This window comes from Malus domestica, chromosome 10 (genome assembly GCF_042453785.1).
Source record: "Malus domestica chromosome 10, GDT2T_hap1".
NCBI lineage: Eukaryota > Viridiplantae > Streptophyta > Magnoliopsida > Rosales > Rosaceae > Malus > Malus domestica.
The window spans coordinates 28,276,377-28,294,656 of record NC_091670.1 but is presented as its reverse complement, the minus strand read 5'-3'; the positions used below and the strand labels follow the sequence as shown (position 1 = coordinate 28,294,656).

The window sequence follows — 18,280 nt, the reverse complement described above, 5'->3', positions numbered from 1 at the left end:
GGAGAAGTTAGACACGAATATCATTCAATTTCCATTCGTGGGACCAGAAGACTAACTGACAAATGTTTTAACAAAGGCAGGTGCAAGTCAAGCATTCTACAACTCACTTGACAAGTTGGACATCAACAACATTTATGTACCAACTTGAGGGGTCGGCGAGTGTTGGCGTGAGTTGTTGGCATAACTTGACCTTTGGTGTAATAAGCAAGATTTCCCTATTTGATTCCTTATAATTAGGTTTGGATTTGTTATTGGGAACTTACATGAAAAGGGCTTGAGCTAAGTTTATTTTAACCAAAAACCATGCTATAACTTTATTTAATGAAAAAGAATTAATGTTTAATGAAAACCCCTTAAATTTGAATAAAAATGACAAAAGAACTTAAATTTTAATGAAAATGACACAATTTAAAATATAAAAAAAAAATTGATGCGTGGGGTCCTGTACACTGTTTATGAAACTAAACATTATTTATGAAATTGAACGCTATTTATGAAACTGCACTATTTATGAAATTGAACAGTACTATACTATTTATTGTCCAATTTCATAAATAATACCTAGTTTTTTGTCCACTTTAATAAATAATATCTAGTTTTCAGTCATGTTTCATAAATAGTGCCTAGCTATTGGGTCCTGTTTCATAAATAGTGCCTCTTTTTTTGTCCAATTTCATAAAATAGTGTTTAGTTATTTGCCCACTTTCATAAATAGTGTCTAGTTCTTGGTCATGTTTCATAAATATTGTCTAGTTCTTACTCCAGTTTCATAAATAGTGTATAGTCCAGTTTCATAAATAGTTTCCACGTTTAGTTTTGGAAATAATGCCTAATTCTTGTTTTTGTTTCATAAATAGTGTCCACTTATTGGTCAAGTTTTATAAATAGTGTCTACTTATTGATCTAGTTTCATGAATGGAGTCTACTTATTAGTCAAGTTTTATAAATAGTGCTTAATTCTAGGTTTAGTTTCATAAGGTTTGAAACTTAGATCCTTTTTTATCCTGTATAAACACTCATTGCGTCGAAAACAATGAACCCAGAAGTGACCCTTTAGATCAAAACTTTGAAAAGATTATGTTCTTAGTAATTATATTTTAAAAGTTGTTTTCAATTACCAAATTAAAATTTCCTCACAGTTTTTACATACCTACAATAATAAATGTAGCTCTTCATCCAGTTTCTTGAGCTTGGGTGTCATCTTAAAGAAATTTTTCCTGTGCCCGTAACACAAATAGTATACCACATGTTATTTTGTAAATGGTGGAAAATTTTACTTTTTATGTTATTAATTTTTTAACTGAAGAATCTCACAATTTGTATAGAAACACGTGGTATACCACCTCGTGTTCTGGGCACATTGAAATTTTTTTCATCATCATGACTACTATTGGGAAACAACACCACACAAATAAAACTGGAAAATGTAATTCAATTTGAAGTACTTTTCTTATTCTAAGAAAAAAAAAGTAAAAAAGAGATCTATTAATATAGCTGATAATGAGAGAAAAGATGGAGTGTGGAAAGAGGGGATTTGGGGGGAGGGGGGAGCACCCAACGCAAGTTCGGTTTTTATGTTTTTTTTTTTTTTTTTTTTCTTTTTTTGTCCTTATCATTAAATAAAGTTAGTATACGATTTTTTATTAAAATGCAAAGATTTGAAGTCCTTTTTATTTGTTTTCCTTTCATTATTTATTCTTGCCGTGTAAGTTAAAGTTGGAATATGTATCTTGCCTCCTTTGTGTGAAGAATACATTGAAGAATTAAACCCAAAGTAGCAATAATGTGGTTCCAATTCGCCTTTGGCAAATTCTTGCCTTGTAAGTTAAAAGTTGGAATATGTATCTTACCTCCTTTGTGAGAAGAATACATTGAAGAATTAAACCCAAAGTTAGCATCAACTTGTGACTGGCTGATGCGAACAGCCTATACCGAACTTGTATAAATAGAGACAAACTCAACTTATTTTCTGCCAAAAGAAGTAGACACAAAATACTTCAGTGAAAAAGAGCGAAAAAGGAAGTAATTAACCTTTTACTGCTTTGATCAGCAAAGTGAAATATGGCTGAAAACGTTGTCACTTTTCTTTTGGAAAGGCTCGATGATATGCTCAGGGAAGAAGCCAACAACTTGATCAAGATCCCCAAACAAGTTAAGCTGTTGCAGAAAGAGCTAGAGCAGATGCGGAGCTTCCTAAAAGATGCAGATTCAAGACAAGAAGGAAATGATACTGTACGTCCGTTCTTTGCTCAAGTCAGAGATGCTGCTTATGATGCGGAAGATGTTATCGATACGTTTTACGACAAAGTAAAGCCCCAAGAATATCCCCCGAGATTTCTCGTCATTTCTGAATTGTTGCACAAGAGTAAACCTGCTGAAGGACGTTGTGTCAAAGATTGAGGACATCAAGGCTCACATTGCTCAGTTGACGCAGAATTTAGAAACGTTTGGCATAAAGAGACAAGTAGAAGAGGTCTCGAGCTCTTCCGAAAATGGCCTCAAGACATTACGCCGCACTTATTCTCGCGAGGATGATCAGAGAAATTTTGTGGGATTGGGGGAAGATGCGGATAGGCTGTCGTCTCAACTTGTAAGACAAGGAAGCAGTCGATTTGTTTCGATATGTGGTATGGGAGGTCTGGGGAAGACCACTCTTGCTAAGAAGGTTTACCATCACGATAAGGTTAGGGGTCATTTTCGTTATTTCGTTTGGGTGTACGTCTCTCAAAAATGTCAAGCAAGAGAAATTTGGGAGGAAATTCTGTTCAAAATTAATGAAGAGAAGAAAAAAGAGAACGAAGAGAAGGACGAAGAGATTGAAGAGAAGAAAAGAGAGAATGAAGAGAAGGAAAAAGAGAGTAAAGAGAAGAAAAAAAAGAGTAAAGAGAAGAAAGAAGAAAAGAGAGAGAAGAAAGATCATGAGATAAGTACAGAGCTTTATGATCTACTTATACAAGAGAGATGCTTGGTGGTTCTTGATGACATCTGGGATGCTAATACGTTGACAGCGCTAAGTTCTGGTTTTCCAGCGTACAATGTTAAAGCGGAAACAAAAATGTTACTCACATCTCGCAACAAAGATGTAGCATATCGTGCGGATCCGAAAGGTTTCCTCTACGAACCAGCTTGTCTAAGCGAAGATGCCGCCTGGGAACTGTTTCAGAAGGTAGTATTTGAACATGCAGGTAACGCCAACTTCTCACCCTAGCATGATCATTAAGCATGGGAATACAAATTACTGTCCTACATTAATTTTAGGTACATAAGCTCTGTTAATGTATAGCTACGTTAATTTTGCATGATTTTTTCTATGTACATACCGTTCACCCTATTATTCTCTCTTTTTTTTTTTTTTTGGAAAAACTTGATATAAGTTCAATTTTTTTAGTCAATATTTGGAATAGTCCATTTGATTAAAATAGGTCCCATCCTTTGAGTTTAGGACTATTATATTATCAATAATTATCTCTTAAAATTTAGTATAGGAATTAAATCCATTCCTAATTATCTCTTTAATTATTTCTCTTATTTCTTTTTGCTTTTGTTATTTCTTCTCCTTCCTCCTCGTTTGAACCCCATTCATATACGTTATTTCTTCTTCTTCCTCCTCTCAACCCCATTCATATCTTTTATTTTTAGTTTTTATAATCAACTATATTACAAGTTAATTGTATTTATCTAATTATATAAGAGATTTTTTTTAAGATCAACATGTATCACAAATTAATGTATCTTGCTTGAGGTACATTATATTTTTGCACATTTTAGTTATGCTTCATATCTTGCTTATAGGTATATTATCCATTTATATATTTGTTCCTTGAGTGAGGTCGCATGTTTATGTTAGTATATTAGTTTTTTGTTAGAAGATGTTAGGTATATTAAAAATAAACCAATTTTCAAATAATCAAAATTCAATTGACAAAAAACAATTCAAATTTCAAAAATACAAACAAAGATGAATGAAACTAGAAGATTTTAAATATCTCTAATATTTTTAAAAATGTAAAATGAGTATTAAAAAAATAAAAATGAAGAAAAAATTATACTGAACTTAACCTAGCACATTGATTTTTTGGATCGAAATCTAAATGCCCCTATTATTTTTATCTTTTTTTTTAACAAATATTATTTTTATCTTTTAAAATCCAAATTTACCTACTCTAAAAAAAATTAAGCACCAAAAAAAAAAAAGTTAAGAGATCCACAACCTCTACCATCGTTTCTAACCATCAACTGTGATCCTTGAAGCCCTGTCGTTGACTTCCCTCCCTCCCGTCTACCCATTTAAAAATAAATAAAAATATTCCACCTCGTGATATGATTTGGTTAACGTGCAATTCCAACCACCCCTAAAAAGTTCTTTTTGAGACACATGTTTTCTCTTCAATCTAGTCTGACACAATGATCTCAGTGGACTCCTCTAGCATTTTCTCAATCATCCCCTGAATCTTGCTAGAGTTTTATTGCTTTCTTTACATTTCAGTATAATAGTATTCTACTCTATGGCCTTACTTACGTCTGGCTCCTTTAGATTATTGTTATTTCTCGTTGACGAATTAACAAAATTATTTCTAATTGCTCATATATATATATATATATATATATATATTGTAACAACTCATATAATTATATATTTTACATGATAGCATTCACATGAGCTATGTACCGTTTGTGGCTCTTATAGTTTGATCTTTGTTGCACCGTAGATCATCAACAAGCTACGAGGCCTGGCAGTTCGAACAACGCTTTTATAACTGTGGGAAACAAGAAAAAGCTAGGGAATGAAATGGTACCACATTGTAAAGGTCTGCCATTTGCTATTGTGGTTCTTGGTGGTGTTTTGGCATCAAAAGATTACATTGATGAATGGGAGACAGTACATAAAAACATCAAATCACAGCTGAAAAAATACATAGGCAGCAATGAAGATTCGTTGGGACCTATGGATCTGTTAGCGCTAAGTTACGATGATTTGCCATATCAGTTGAAACCATGCTTCCTTCATTTAGGCCAATTCTCAGAGGATTTCGAGATGCCAACAAGGAGACTAATCAATATGTGGGTTGCAGATGTTAGGAATATCGATACTACAAGATAGAGAATGCACAACGTAAAGTAGAAAATGGACCCCAAGAATTTTATGTGGTTCGGCAATTTATGCCTACGTCCACCAAACCAAGATCAATCTTCACTATATGAAAAAGTTGAATACAACAAGAGTGGTCTTACCAAGCCAAAGACAAGGCTTGATGGATACAAAAAAGTATAACACACACTTTCTATCCTTCTAAACTTCACTCACACAATGTGTAGTGGAACACTCTCACTCTCACTCTTGGAGTGGAACTCTAGCTTTGGACTTGATCCTTTGCTACTCACTACTCTCTTGATTGGTTGGTTGATACAAATGGTATGGATGCCTTCTCCTTTTATAGGCATGGATGGAACCTTAAAGAAGCATGGAAACAGCATGCTAGAGATATCTAGATAATTCCATTACCTTTCTAAGCTAGAATTATCTACACTAATCTTGTATGTTGGTGGAATCCTCACCATTCTTCTAGACTCTTCCACCAACTTGAACTTTGTTAGAATTCTCTAGCATGTGCATGGATTTTTCCATTTGCAACCAAGGAAGCTAGTACTCTCTAGCATCTTCCATCAACTTGATAACATGCTAGAATTGTCTAGCATGCTCCGGCCACCTCACTTGCTTACTAGAATAATCTAGAACATTCATCATGGGCTGGACCATATACCAACAATCTCCCCCTCCAGTCCATGAGGGAGGAATACCAGAAAATAGGATTGGTCCTCTTGACCAAACTCCCATTGATCGAACTATTCATTAACCAAGACCCTCTTGATTAGACTTCTCTTGACCAGGCTCCCCCTGATCAGAACTATCATCGTCATTGGCAAAGGCAATTGTAGACTTCTTTGCCAGAAAAACATTGCTTGTCTGCATTAAAGAAGCTCTTCACCGTAAGTCACAACACCTGCAGTATTGTTTCCATCCCTTTGTTCCTTTTTCCATTTATGACAATGCTTCTTCATGTGACCTTATTTGCCACAATGATGGCAAGCACCCCTGAACCTCGACTTGGATTGGCTAGGACTCCTGCCATGACCTCTAGGTCCTCTACTCTTGCTTCTTCCGTGGTTCTCTGCGATAAATACTTGGCTGCTATCTGTGCCAGAAGTCTTTCTCCTTGTTTCTTCATTGAGCATGTTATTTTTAACATTATCAAGAGTAAGAACACCATTAGAAGTAGAGTTACTTACACTCACCACAAAGGTCTCCCAACTGTCTGGTAAGGATCCAAGTAGCAATAGCGCTTGCAGCTCGTCCTCAATCGTCATGTTCATAGTAGCCAACTGGTTGATGATATTCTGGAAATTGTTCAAGTGTTCTGCTACACTTAAACCATCCTTATACTTCACATTGATGAGCTTTTTGATCAAGAAGGCTTTCTTGGTTGGGGTTTTCTTCTCGAACAAGGACTCAAGCTTCGTCCAAAACTCGCAGGCATTGGTTTCATTAGACACATGCTGAAAAACACAATCGTCCACCCATTGTCTAATTGTGCCAATTGCCTTGCAATTCATCTTCTTCCATTCGGCATCGGACATGCTCTCAGGCTTAGCGGCATCTTCTTCAATTGGCTCATGCAGATCCTTTGCTTCCATCTTGTAGTACGAGCCAACCGGGCTCTAATACCACTTGTTAGGAATGTCGGTACTACAAGATAGAGAATGCAAAACGTAAAGTAGAAAATGGACACTAAGAATTTTATATGGTTCGGCAATTTATGCCTACGTCCACTAAACCAGGATCAATCTTCACTATATGAAAAAGATGAATACAACAAGAGTGGTCTTACCAAGCCAAAGACAAGGCTTGATGGATACATGAAAGTATAACACACACTTTCTATCCTTCTAAACTTCACTCACACAATGTGTAGTGGAACACTCTCACTCTCACTCTTGGAGTGGAACTAAACTTCATTCACAATATGTAGTAGAACACTCTAACTCTCTCACTCTCACTCTTGGAGTGGAACTAAACTTCACTCACAATATGTAGTGGAACACTCTCACTCTCACTCTTGGAGTGGAACTCTAGCTTTGGACTTGATCCTTTGCTACTCACTACTCTCTTGATTGGTTGGTTGATACAAATGGTGTGGATGCCTTCTCCTTTTATAAGCATGGATGAAACCTTAAAGAAGCATGGAAACATCATGCTAGAGATATCTAGATAATTCCATTACCTTCCTAAGCTAGAATTATCTACACTAATCTTGTATGTTGGTGGAATCCTCACCATTCTTCTAGACTCTTCCACCAACTTGAACTTTGCTAGAATTCTCTAGCATGTGCATGGATTTTTCCATTTGCAACCAAGGAAGCTAGTACTCTCTAGCTTCTTCCATCAACTTGATAACATGCTAGAATTGTCTAGTATGCTCCGGCCACCTCACTTACTTATTAGAATAATCTAGAACATTCATCATGGGCTAGAACATATACCAACAGCAGAAGCCATAATATCAGCTGAATCATCAAGTGGAAGAGAGAACGAGGAAACATTAGAGGATGTTGCATATGGTTACTTGAGAATGTTGGCGGACAGGTATTTGGTTCAAGTGGAGAAAAGATCATCAACCGGAAGGATTAAGAGTTGCCGCATGCATGATCTGGTCAGAGAAGTATGTTTGGAAAAGGCTAGAAGGAGTGATTTCTTTCACACCACAGAACTTTGTAACAGCAACAGACAAATGGATTTCTTCTCTTCCATTGTAAGCAGACCAATTTCAGCCAATAGGATACGCAGAGTTTCCATTTATTTGAAACAATTTAGCGGTGCCATTCCTATAGGCACCGAAGACTGTCCTCCCATTAGGTCTGCATTAGGATGCCGGCATGACAACAGCGGAATAGGTCAGGAGCTAATTGATTCCATGGTCAGCAGGTTTAAGTTGCTTAGGGTCTTAGATCTTGAAGACATTAGAGGCTTTGCAGTACCCAAAAAAATAGGAGGTTTGATCCATTTGAGGCTTTTGACTGTAAATTCTGCTTATATAGGAGTGCTTTCTTCGTCTATAGGCAACTTGCAGTTTTTATTGTCCCTCAACTTAGATCCATATTATTCAGCTACAAAAATTCCGAACGTGATTTGGAAGTTGAGGAAATTAAGGCATTTGTATCTTCCTGCTGACTGTGGATCAGATACCGAGTGTTTGAAATTTGCTAACCTCAATGACCTGCAGACCCTAAAAAACTTTCCTGCATCAAAAGCAGATGTGAAGGATTTGACCACACTGCCAAATCTCAGAAGATTGGTAATATAAATACCTGATCAGAGCAAGCTTGATGAGTTCCTTGCAATCTTCCAACTTCCAACCACATTTCAGCACCTAGAATCCTTGTCAATAAAGGATCCGGACGATTCCCTGGAGTTAACATCAGATCCAATGCCAAAAATTTCAGCATGCTGTCCTCGCATTCGCAAGGTGAAACTGAACCGCCAGAAAATATTCTTAAAGAACTTGAGGACTGATCAATGGTAACTCAGGGGAAGCAACCTTCCTAGGTTACAAATCGCCTACTTTTCGACGCTGATCAATAAAATTTGCTTGGACTACTTTGTATTTGTTTTTGTGTTATTTTTCTGAATTTGTTTGTTTGTAATATAATAAACTGTTGTTGCATGTCATGCTTGCTTCCATGTATTGGGTTATTTGTTTCATGCTGGTTTGCTAAGTCGTGTTAAAGACCTTAGTTAAATATGATTTCAATCATATTTTGTAATTGTTTCATCTTGGCTTTTGGGACTTCTTCGTGAGCTTCATATTTCAGTTACTCTACCAGTTTTGATTAACTGTGACAATCTGGCACTGGCAGGCACATATATGGCTGCGAACCCTAAAATTCACTTACACAAAAAGCATATCACTCTTCACTATCACTTTGTGCGTGAGGGCCTTGCTGCTAGAACATTGAATTCAATTTATGTGCTAAAGAACATAAAAAGTTCATACTATGCCTGCAGCTTCTTTTCCTGTTTTTTTCTTTTTTTTTTTGCCCAATATGCCTGCAGCGAGCCTTGCCAATTGTAGCAATATAATCACTTCAAGAGATCAATGACCTTCGAGTTCTTGGAGGCTCTAATGGTTGTTTCTTTTCATCTCACCCCAAAAAACGAAACCCACAATAGGCTCCTATGTAATATAATATCCAATCCTAGGTTAATAATCAAATTAGCCCAGACATGTGACAACCATGTGTATAGAAAAATAGGAAAATTAATGAAAATAGCTTCAAAATTTTGCATTTTGACTAAAAAAAAAACATCTTATAACTTTATTTAATAATAAGGACAAAAAAATAAAAAACAAAAAATAACCTCACCAAAGTGCTTTCAAATTCTATAAGCTTACTATATATATTGCAGCGGCCCACACCTTTTACTATTATTTTCTTTTGTAGCTTCAAAACCTAGCCGCATAGCCCCACGGGCCTCCTTCCCCTTTCTTTATTCCATGTTTCACTACTACAAAATTAACTATAACTGGCGGTTCAAAAACCGACAAAAAACATATATTACTGTCGGATTTTAAGCAAAATCCGACAGAAAATGGATGCGGTGACGGATATAATAAGCGACAGCATTGCCTGCGTCAGGAAATGAATTTTCCGACAGAAAATACTATAAAACCGACAGAAATTATGTCGGCTATATCCGACAGAAATACTGTCGGTTATAACCGACAGAAAATCTATTAATCATAAAAAAAAATTGAATAATCAAACCTCACTGAACTGATTTGTGGCAAGCAATAGGAACTTTTCTGAGACTTGCTTCCGTCTTCAGTTCCATATCCACGCCATTGACAGATGATGCCAGGACTCCAAGCTCATCACATACTTGTTGGGCAAACTTCAAATGTCCTCTAAATGATATTTGGCAAGGTCATGACCAACATAGACACAAAAATTACTGTATATGATCAAGATATTCATGAAATAGTGCACATGGTAAACTTACCTATGTAAAGCACGCTCATGGAGCAGTTGAAGTTTCAGTAACAAAATTCTTGATTTGGAGATGGATAAAAACTTCTCTGTAGCTATTTTAAGAGCAGCAAAAGCCTCTAAACAAGGAGAGAAAAAAAATACAAGTCATCAAGGATGAACAACATTTGTTTATGCGATGAACATGAGAGGGAGATGTTGGATGAGCTTCAGATACACATGAGAGGGAGTATTCGAACCCTAAAATTAATATGGCAGCATCTATGAAAAAAATATATTCTTTTTAGGTAGGTACTCAAGCATTTTATCTAACCTTTGTATCCTTTATAAACGGCTAGATGTTGGATGAGCTTCAGATATGCTATGAACTGGGGACATCCATGAAATAGTCAGGCTCAAGTTATAAAAATGGAAGGGAATATAAACAAATATGTAAATCTTGTGATACTTTCAGTTAAAAATTACCTTGAAACATCAGGAAAACAAGTTGCATGAACAAGTGCATTAAATCTCGCAAGAGAGGAGCTGAGAAAGAGAAGGAAATGAGGAGAGGAGAAAAGGGGGAAGGGAGAAGGCATCGGCGCAAGGAAGAAATGAATGGGTTTTATTCTGGAAAAATTTCATTACTGTCGGTTAAAACCGACAGAAACATTTTTTAAAATATAAAACCGACAGAAACATTTTCATTACTGTCGGTTATAACCGACAGCAAAAAAAAGGCGGCACAATTCCCCCCAACATTCCCTCCCAAAATTTCAAATTCCCTCCCAAAATTTTAATTTCCCCCCAAAATTTTGTTACGATTTTAAAAAATAAAATAATAATTGTTTGGTTTAATAAATAATATGTATTTAAATAGAATACATTTTTAAAAATTAAATAAATAATTGTTTGGTTTAATAGATAATAATCCATGTAAAATATGCAATAAATAAACAAAAAGATAATTGTGCAATGATAATGTCATCACACAAACTAAATATTGTCTAATCAATACTTGAAAAGCATAAATAAAAATTTAGCACAAATTAGTTTTCCCACTTAAAAATTTAGGCAAATTTAAAGGAGATATGCATTCTACGAAACTAGTTTCAATGATCGAACTGTCAAACTTGTTTGTAGATAACTGTTGAACTGTTAAACTTGTTTATTTAATCTACTATTTTGACGCGATACACATTCTACGAAAACTTTTTTCAATGATCTAACCGTCAAACTTGTTTGTACACACTCCAAGATCGCATACGTAAAAAATCACAAAAAAAAACAAACATTCAGAGATTAGGTAACATAACAAAAGTTTTTTACGGTTATAAACGAAAAATCACAATTTAACGATTATTTTAGCTCCAATTTTGATGATTTTTTACAGCTACATTCCTCGACCCTATAAGAATGCATTGAACGAATTTGATCTTCAATTTAAAATATTTACACTGGTGGATACCACAAGTCTTACTTTATACTTGATGGAAGTATAATATTAACTCTAAGTGTTTGTTTAATCTACCGTTTTCACGTGATATGCATTCTACGAAATTTTTTTCAACGATCTAACCGTCAAACTTATTTGTACACACTCCGAGATTGCATACATAAAAAATCGTAAAAAATAAACATTCAGAGATTACGTAACGGAACAAAAGTTTTCGACGGTTATAAACGAAAAATCACAATTTAACGGTTGTTTTAGCTCCGATTTTGATGATTTTTTACAGCTACACTCCTCGACCCTATAAGAATGTAATGAATAAATTCGATCTTTAATTTAAAATATTTACACTAGTGGATACCACAAAATCTTACTTTATACTTAATAGAAGTATAATATTAACTATAAGTGTTTGTTTAATCTACAGTTTTGATACAATATGCATTCTATGAAACTTTTTTCAATAATCCAACTGTCAAACTTATTTGCACACACTCTGAGATTGCATACGTAAAAAATCGTAAAAAACAAACATTCAGAGATTATGCAACGGAACAAAAGTTTTCGACGGTTATAAACGAAAAATCACAATTTAACAGTTATTTTAGCTCCGATTTTGATGATTTTATATAGCTACACTCCTCGACCCTATAAGAATGCATTGAACGAATTCGATCTTCAATTTAAAATATTTACACTAATGGATAATTTTTTATACTTAATGGAAGTATAACATTAACTCTGAAGTGTTTGTTAAATCTATCAATTTGATAGGATATGCATTCTATGAAACTAGTTTCAACGATCCAACCGTCAAATATGTTTGTATATACTCCGAGATAGCATGTGTAAAAAATCGCAAAAAAAAATAAAAAATCAGAGATTAGATAACGGGACCGTGAGTGAAAAAAAAAAAATTAAACCATCTGTTTATTTATTTATTTATTTTTAATGAATGTAACATTTTAAAATAATAAAATAGTCAATTTTTGTCGGTTATAACCGCCACCATTAACTTAGAAACCGCCAGAATATGTTAAAAATATTAAAAAAAAAATGAATTAAAAAATACTGAGGGTTATAATAATTTTATGGCGGTTAAATCCGCCAGGAAAAATCCGCTAGGAATTTATGTCGGATATATCCGACAGAAAATATCTTTAATCCGACAGTAAATAAATTTTGTGTCAGATATCTTTTATCCGTCAAAATAGCTTATTAACCGCCAGGATCGTCCGACACCTAAAGCTAATATTGTAGTAATGTTTATTCAATGCTCCCCTCATGTTCCCCGCTCTTGCCATTTTCAACGAAAATATAATAACTATCTCCCATAATAATCTTAATAGATGATTTCCCATTTGAACTTTTTTGTGAGAATGGAATAGGCTCTCATCTTTCCTAAAATTAGAGAAAGACATGCCCTCTTCTAACTCCAATGACTAATTACTTTGGCTGACACTTCCTGAAGAGATTCGACCATCATAATACTTTTTACGACATTATCGTGTATAGAACAATTATTTGGGTTTGCTATTCATTGTTAAAATGTTCACGACTCATCCATCAATCTGTATAACAACAAATTAGAAAACACAACTAATCATTTGTATCTAGTTAATGTTGATGCCATGCATTTTCCAAGTTTATTTTTCAAACTATTAGCTACTAATTTCTTGGCCCCAAAACCATAGATGCTAGTGTGCATTTTCCAATCGAGCTTCGTCTGTTGTCCATTGTTTTTTCTACCATGGTTAATGAAATAGTGATAGTACTAGTGTTTAGTTTAAGAAATAGGCAATATTTAGTTTACGAAATAGTGATAGTATTAGTGTTTAGTTTAAGAAATAGGCAGTATTTAGTTTACGAAACAGTGATAATATTAGTTTTCAGTTTAAGAAATAGCCAGTTTTCAGTTTAAGAAATAGTGATAATACTAGTGTTTGGTTTAAGAAATAGTTAGTGTTTTATTTACGAAATAGTGGTAGCATTATTGTTCGGTTTAAGAAATAGTAGTGTTTAATTTACGAAATAGTGATAGTACTAGTTTACTAATCCATGATAGTACTAGTGTTGGTTTAAGAAATAGTCAATATTATATAGATTAACAGGTTAGGGCAATTGAAGTTAAGTTGCAGTGGTAAATGCATGGTATGGAACATGCAGGTCTGAGTGTTTTATTATATAGATTAACGGGTTGAGGTAACTGAAATTAAGCTGTATTTATGGAATATAATTTATGTGTGATAATATGTAGAGCATGACACTCGGTTTGGCCTTGATAAGATTTATGTCCCTACTGAACTGTGGTTTCGCTCACCCTATACATTTTAGACCTTGCAGGTTCGATACAAGATTAAAGAAGGGTAAACGAGCTGAGGTTGTGTTCGACGAGAGATTTAAGGGTTTTATTTTATGTTTTATTTTGTACACCCTATAAGGATTTTTGAGTTATTTTTGTAAGAGAAGTTTAGTTGTTCGTTTTATTTTGTATTTTTATTTGCACGCCGGTCACAAGCAGGGACGAAGTCAGAAATTTAACTAAAAGGGGGCACCTTAAAAAATTTGAGCTCATTTTTTGGACAAATAAAGCTAGTTCTTTTACAAATGCTGAAAAAAATTAGTTACAAAATGCCTAATTGTATTACTCTATTGTTTAATTTTGTCTTTAATTGTTGTATTGACAATCCAATGCTCATTTGTACTAACTAACCAAATACATGCAACTCAATAAGGTTTAGACATTAGTGCATGAGAAAAATATACAGAAAGGAAGGAGGGAGGGGCATTTAAAAACTAAAGGAGGATTTTCATTATTTTAATATGATTAATTGAATAATTTGTAAAGCAAAAAAAATAAGAATGATTAATTGAATAATTTGTAATGCAAACAAAATAGGATGAGAGGGGGCATGTGGCCCCACTGGGCCTTACCTCCCTCCGTCCATGGTCACAAGGTTATTTTTCTACCAATCTCGGGTCTGGGACGTGACAGAATGGTATTAGAGCTAGCTAGTAGACACCCTTGGGAACTGTGACACAAGATTAGTTTAAGCTTTATTAGGCTTGACGGAAAGAGTTGAGTTTATTTAGTAAATTTTGAGGATGAAATTTGTTTTAAGAAGGATAGATTGTAAAACCTTAAATTTATACTAGTATGGCCCAGCCAATAGGAGACTTTATATTGTTTGCCCATTTATATTTTATTTTCTATTGTTCATTTTATTTTTTTGCATGGCAGTCAGACTCACCATGTCCTAAAGTCACTCCACCACATACGTCTAATGACTAAGGTGTATGTTTCATCAATTGCACGTGGTTAGGTATCAAGTTTCCTACCTGGCCATATGAAATGCACGACACATCTGATGTGTCAGTCACCTTATTGTGAATTGCCACGTGGCCTTGCATTCTATGAGTCATCAACCACGTGTTCCTTTTAAGGGCTGCACCAAAGTTTCTTCTCAGCCCATTTCTATCTATTTATTCCCCTTTAGCCGACCTTTGCCTACTATAAGTAGCATCCAATCTTTAATTTTTATTCGTACCATTCGTACCATTCTTCCAAGTCTTTATATCTTGTACATTGCATGCAGTTGTCATGCAAAGTACGATGGTTTGTATTATATTATATTTTATATATATATATATATATATATATATATATTAATTATATGTTAGAGAGAGAGATTAGGAATGAAAAGAGAGTGACAGAAAGACATGGTGTTAGGAGCTTGTTCGTGAAGCTTGGCACTCAGGTTGGAACACAAAGTTAGGCTCTAGCTTTGGAACTAAGGTAGGGGGTTTTTTGGGTTTTTTTTTTAAATTTATTACTATTAGGGTATTTGTCTTGTTTAAGCGTTGTGAAATATGTGTGATATTTGATATATTTCTATAATTGATATAATTGTGTATTTGAAATATGATTTATATTATTATTGAAAATGCAGAGGTATTATCGGGGGGAAAGAAAGCTGAATATTTCGGAAGGCTTCGTTGGGAGTGCCCTCTCAGATATGAGGAAGGGTTAAGCATTTTTGCAGGTCTGCCTGTCCGTTGGGGATGGAGGTCGACATATATAGGAGTCTCCCTAACAACAAGTAGTAATGCTATTCCTTTACCCTGCTTGGTCATAGCACGGTAGTGGGAGCTGCCAGCTTCACATGTTTTAACTCTGTCAGAGCACTTTGAAAAAATGGTATGTGGTATCTGGCTCTCGAGATTCGGAGAACGATGCTTCTTCGATTTTTGAGAAAGCAATCATGCTGGGGGTCTGGCTCTCGAGATTCGGGGAGCAGTGTCTCTTCGATTTTTGAGAAAGTAATCATGTTGGGAGTCTGGCTCTCGAGATTCGGAGGGCGGTGCCTCTTCGATTTTTTAGTAAGCAATCTTGTTGGGAGTGTTTTCTCGGATGTGAGTAAAGGTTGGGCATGTTTGCTAGTCTACCTTGCCACGAGGCACAGAGGTTGACACACAGGGACTTTCCAATTATCCAGCAGTGGTACTGTTCCTTTACCCTTGTGGGTAATAATATGGTAGCTAGACCTTCAAAATTTATGTGTCTAAACTTTGTTAGTGCTGTTTCTTTGCTATTCTTTTACCTTTCTTGGTCAGAGCGATGTAGTGGGAGCTGCAAGCTTCACGTGCTCAACTTTGGCAGAGACTTTGGCAAAGTTATCTGTGGTACCCATGAGCTATTGTTGCGTGTGGGAAGTGGGTGATTGAACAGTAAGATTCATGTGCTTTCGACTTCACCAGAAGTCTTCGACAGAATGCCCATAATTTCCGCAAAGCTGAGTGTGCGTGTGACATGTGCTGACACGGCTACAAAAGTAGGTGCCTCTTCGATTTCTGAGATCGGCCCTCGTGATCTCTGAGCAGCCCAGCTTTTGAGAAAGCGAGCGCCTCTTCGATTGATTCGGAGAACGATGCCTCTTCGATTTTTGAGAAAGCAATCATGCTGGGGGTCTGGCTCTCGAGATTCGGGGAGCAGTGTCTCTTCGATTTTTGAGAAAGTAATCATGTTGGGAGTCTGGCTCTCGAGATTCGGAGGGCGGTGCCTCTTCGATTTTGGAGCAAGCAATCTTGTTGGAAGTGTTTTCTCGAATGTGAGTAAAGGTTGGGCATGTTTGCTAGTCTACCTTGCCACGAAGCACAGAGGTTGACACACAGGGACTTTCCAATTATCCAGCAATGGTACTATTCCTTTACCCTCTCTTCGATTTTTGAGAAAGTAATCATGTTGCGAGTCTGGCTCTCGAGATTCGGAAGACGGTGCCTCTTCGATTTTGGAGCAAGCAATCTTATTGGGAGTGTTTTCTCGAATGTGAGTAAAGGTTGGGCATGTTTGCTAGTCTACCTTGCCACGAGGCACAGAGGTTGACACACAGGGACTTTCCAATTATCCAGCAGTGGTACTGTTCCTTTACCCTTGTGGGTAATAATATGGTAGCTAGACCTTCAAAATTTATGGGTCTAAACTTTGTTAGTGCTGTTTCTTTGCTATTCTTTTACCCTTCTTGGTCAGAGCGATGTAGTGGGAGCTGCAAGCTTCACGTGCTCAACTTTGGCAGAGAACTTTGGCAAAGTTATCTGTGGTACCCATGAGCTATTGTTGCGTGTGGGAAGTGGGTGATTGGACAGTAAGATTCATGTGTTTTCTACTTCCCCAGAAGTCTTCGACAGAATACCCATAATTTCCGCAAAGCTGAGTGTGCGTGTGACAGGTGCTGACAAGGCTGGAAAAGTAGGTGCCTCTTCGATTTCTGAGATCGGCCCTTGTGGTCTCTGAGGAGCCCAGCTTTTGAGAAAGCGAGCGCCTCTTCGATTTCTGAGATCGGCTTTCATGGTCTTTGAGCAGCCCAACTTTTGAGAAAGCAAACACCTCTTCGATTTATGAGATCACCCTCGTGGTCTCTAAGCAGCCCAGCTTTTGAGAAAGCAAACGCCTCTTCGATTTCTGAGCAGGCGCCTCTTCGATGTCTGAAGCTCCGTCGAGTGCAGCTTTTTATAGGGGCTGGCATTAAGTTCCAAAGCACACTTGAATCTCCACCAGTAGAAGCTCCATTCTTGCACTTCTAAGATCTTGATTTGTCCGACTTCTTCTCTCTTCAACACCTTTGAAAATGTCTGGCCCCTCCGACCGTCGTTTTGACTTGAACCTTGTTGAAGAGGCAGCCCCGCCTTCTCCAGACAACATATGGCGCCCATCCTTCGTCTCCCCTACTGGTCCTCTTACCGTTGGGGATTCCGTGATGAAGAATGATATGACCGCTGCGGTGGTGGCCAGGAACCTTCTCACTCCCAAAGATAACAGACTACTTTCCAAACGGTCTGATGAGTTAGTTGTTAAGGATTCGCTGGCTCTCAGTGTTCAGTGTGCCGGTTCTGTGTCTAATATGGCCCAACGCCTATTTGCTCGAACCCGCCAAGTTGAATCATTGGCGGCCGAAGTGATGAGTCTCAAACAGGAGATTAGAGGGCTCAAGCATGAGAATAAACAGTTGCACCGGCTCGCACATGACTATGCTACAAACATGAAGAGGAAGCTTGACCAGATGAAGAAACTGATGGTCAGGTTTTACTTGATCATCAGAGATTTGTGGGTTTGTTCCAAAGGCATTTATTGCCTTCGTCTTTTGGGGCTGTACCGCGTAATGAAGCTCCAAATGATCAACCTCTGATGCCTCCTCCTTCTAGGGTTCTGTCCAGTACTGAGGCTCCGAATGATCCCCCTTCAATGCCTTCTCTTTCTGGGGCTCTACCGACTGCTGAGACTTCTCCTAAGCAACCTTTGTGAAGGCT

General features: G+C 36.5%; 2 protein-coding genes across 2 annotated transcripts; both read left to right on the top strand.

Annotated features, from left to right (window-relative positions):
• Nucleotides 1–2,061: 2,061 nt before the first annotated feature.
• Nucleotides 2,062–8,724, top strand: LOC139187560 (putative disease resistance protein At1g50180). Its single transcript, XM_070806310.1, has 3 exons — nucleotides 2,062–2,307; nucleotides 2,396–3,185; nucleotides 4,710–8,724. Exons 1-3 carry the CDS (start codon nucleotides 2,062–2,064, stop codon nucleotides 5,099–5,101), a joined length of 1,428 nt encoding a protein of 475 aa, XP_070662411.1. The 3' UTR covers nucleotides 5,102–8,724.
• Nucleotides 7,629–8,360, top strand: LOC103445552 (putative inactive disease susceptibility protein LOV1). Its single transcript, XM_029109230.2, has one exon. It carries the CDS (start codon nucleotides 7,629–7,631, stop codon nucleotides 8,358–8,360), a length of 732 nt encoding a protein of 243 aa, XP_028965063.2.
• Nucleotides 8,725–18,280: the final 9,556 nt, after the last annotated feature.

Bases quoted from the DNA above. Each gene is read 5' to 3' on its own strand.
- LOC103445552 (XM_029109230.2), top strand. From the start codon at position 7,629: ATGTTGGCGGACAGGTATTTGGTTCAAGTGGAGAAAAGATCATCAACC.
- LOC139187560 (XM_070806310.1), top strand. From the start codon at position 2,062: ATGGCTGAAAACGTTGTCACTTTTCTTTTGGAAAGGCTCGATGATATG. The intron at 2,308-2,395 runs GTAAAGCCCCAA...GTTGTGTCAAAG, and splicing joins TCGATACGTTTTACGACAAA to ATTGAGGACATCAAGGCTCA. The intron at 3,186-4,709 runs GTAACGCCAACT...GTTGCACCGTAG, and splicing joins GGTAGTATTTGAACATGCAG to ATCATCAACAAGCTACGAGG.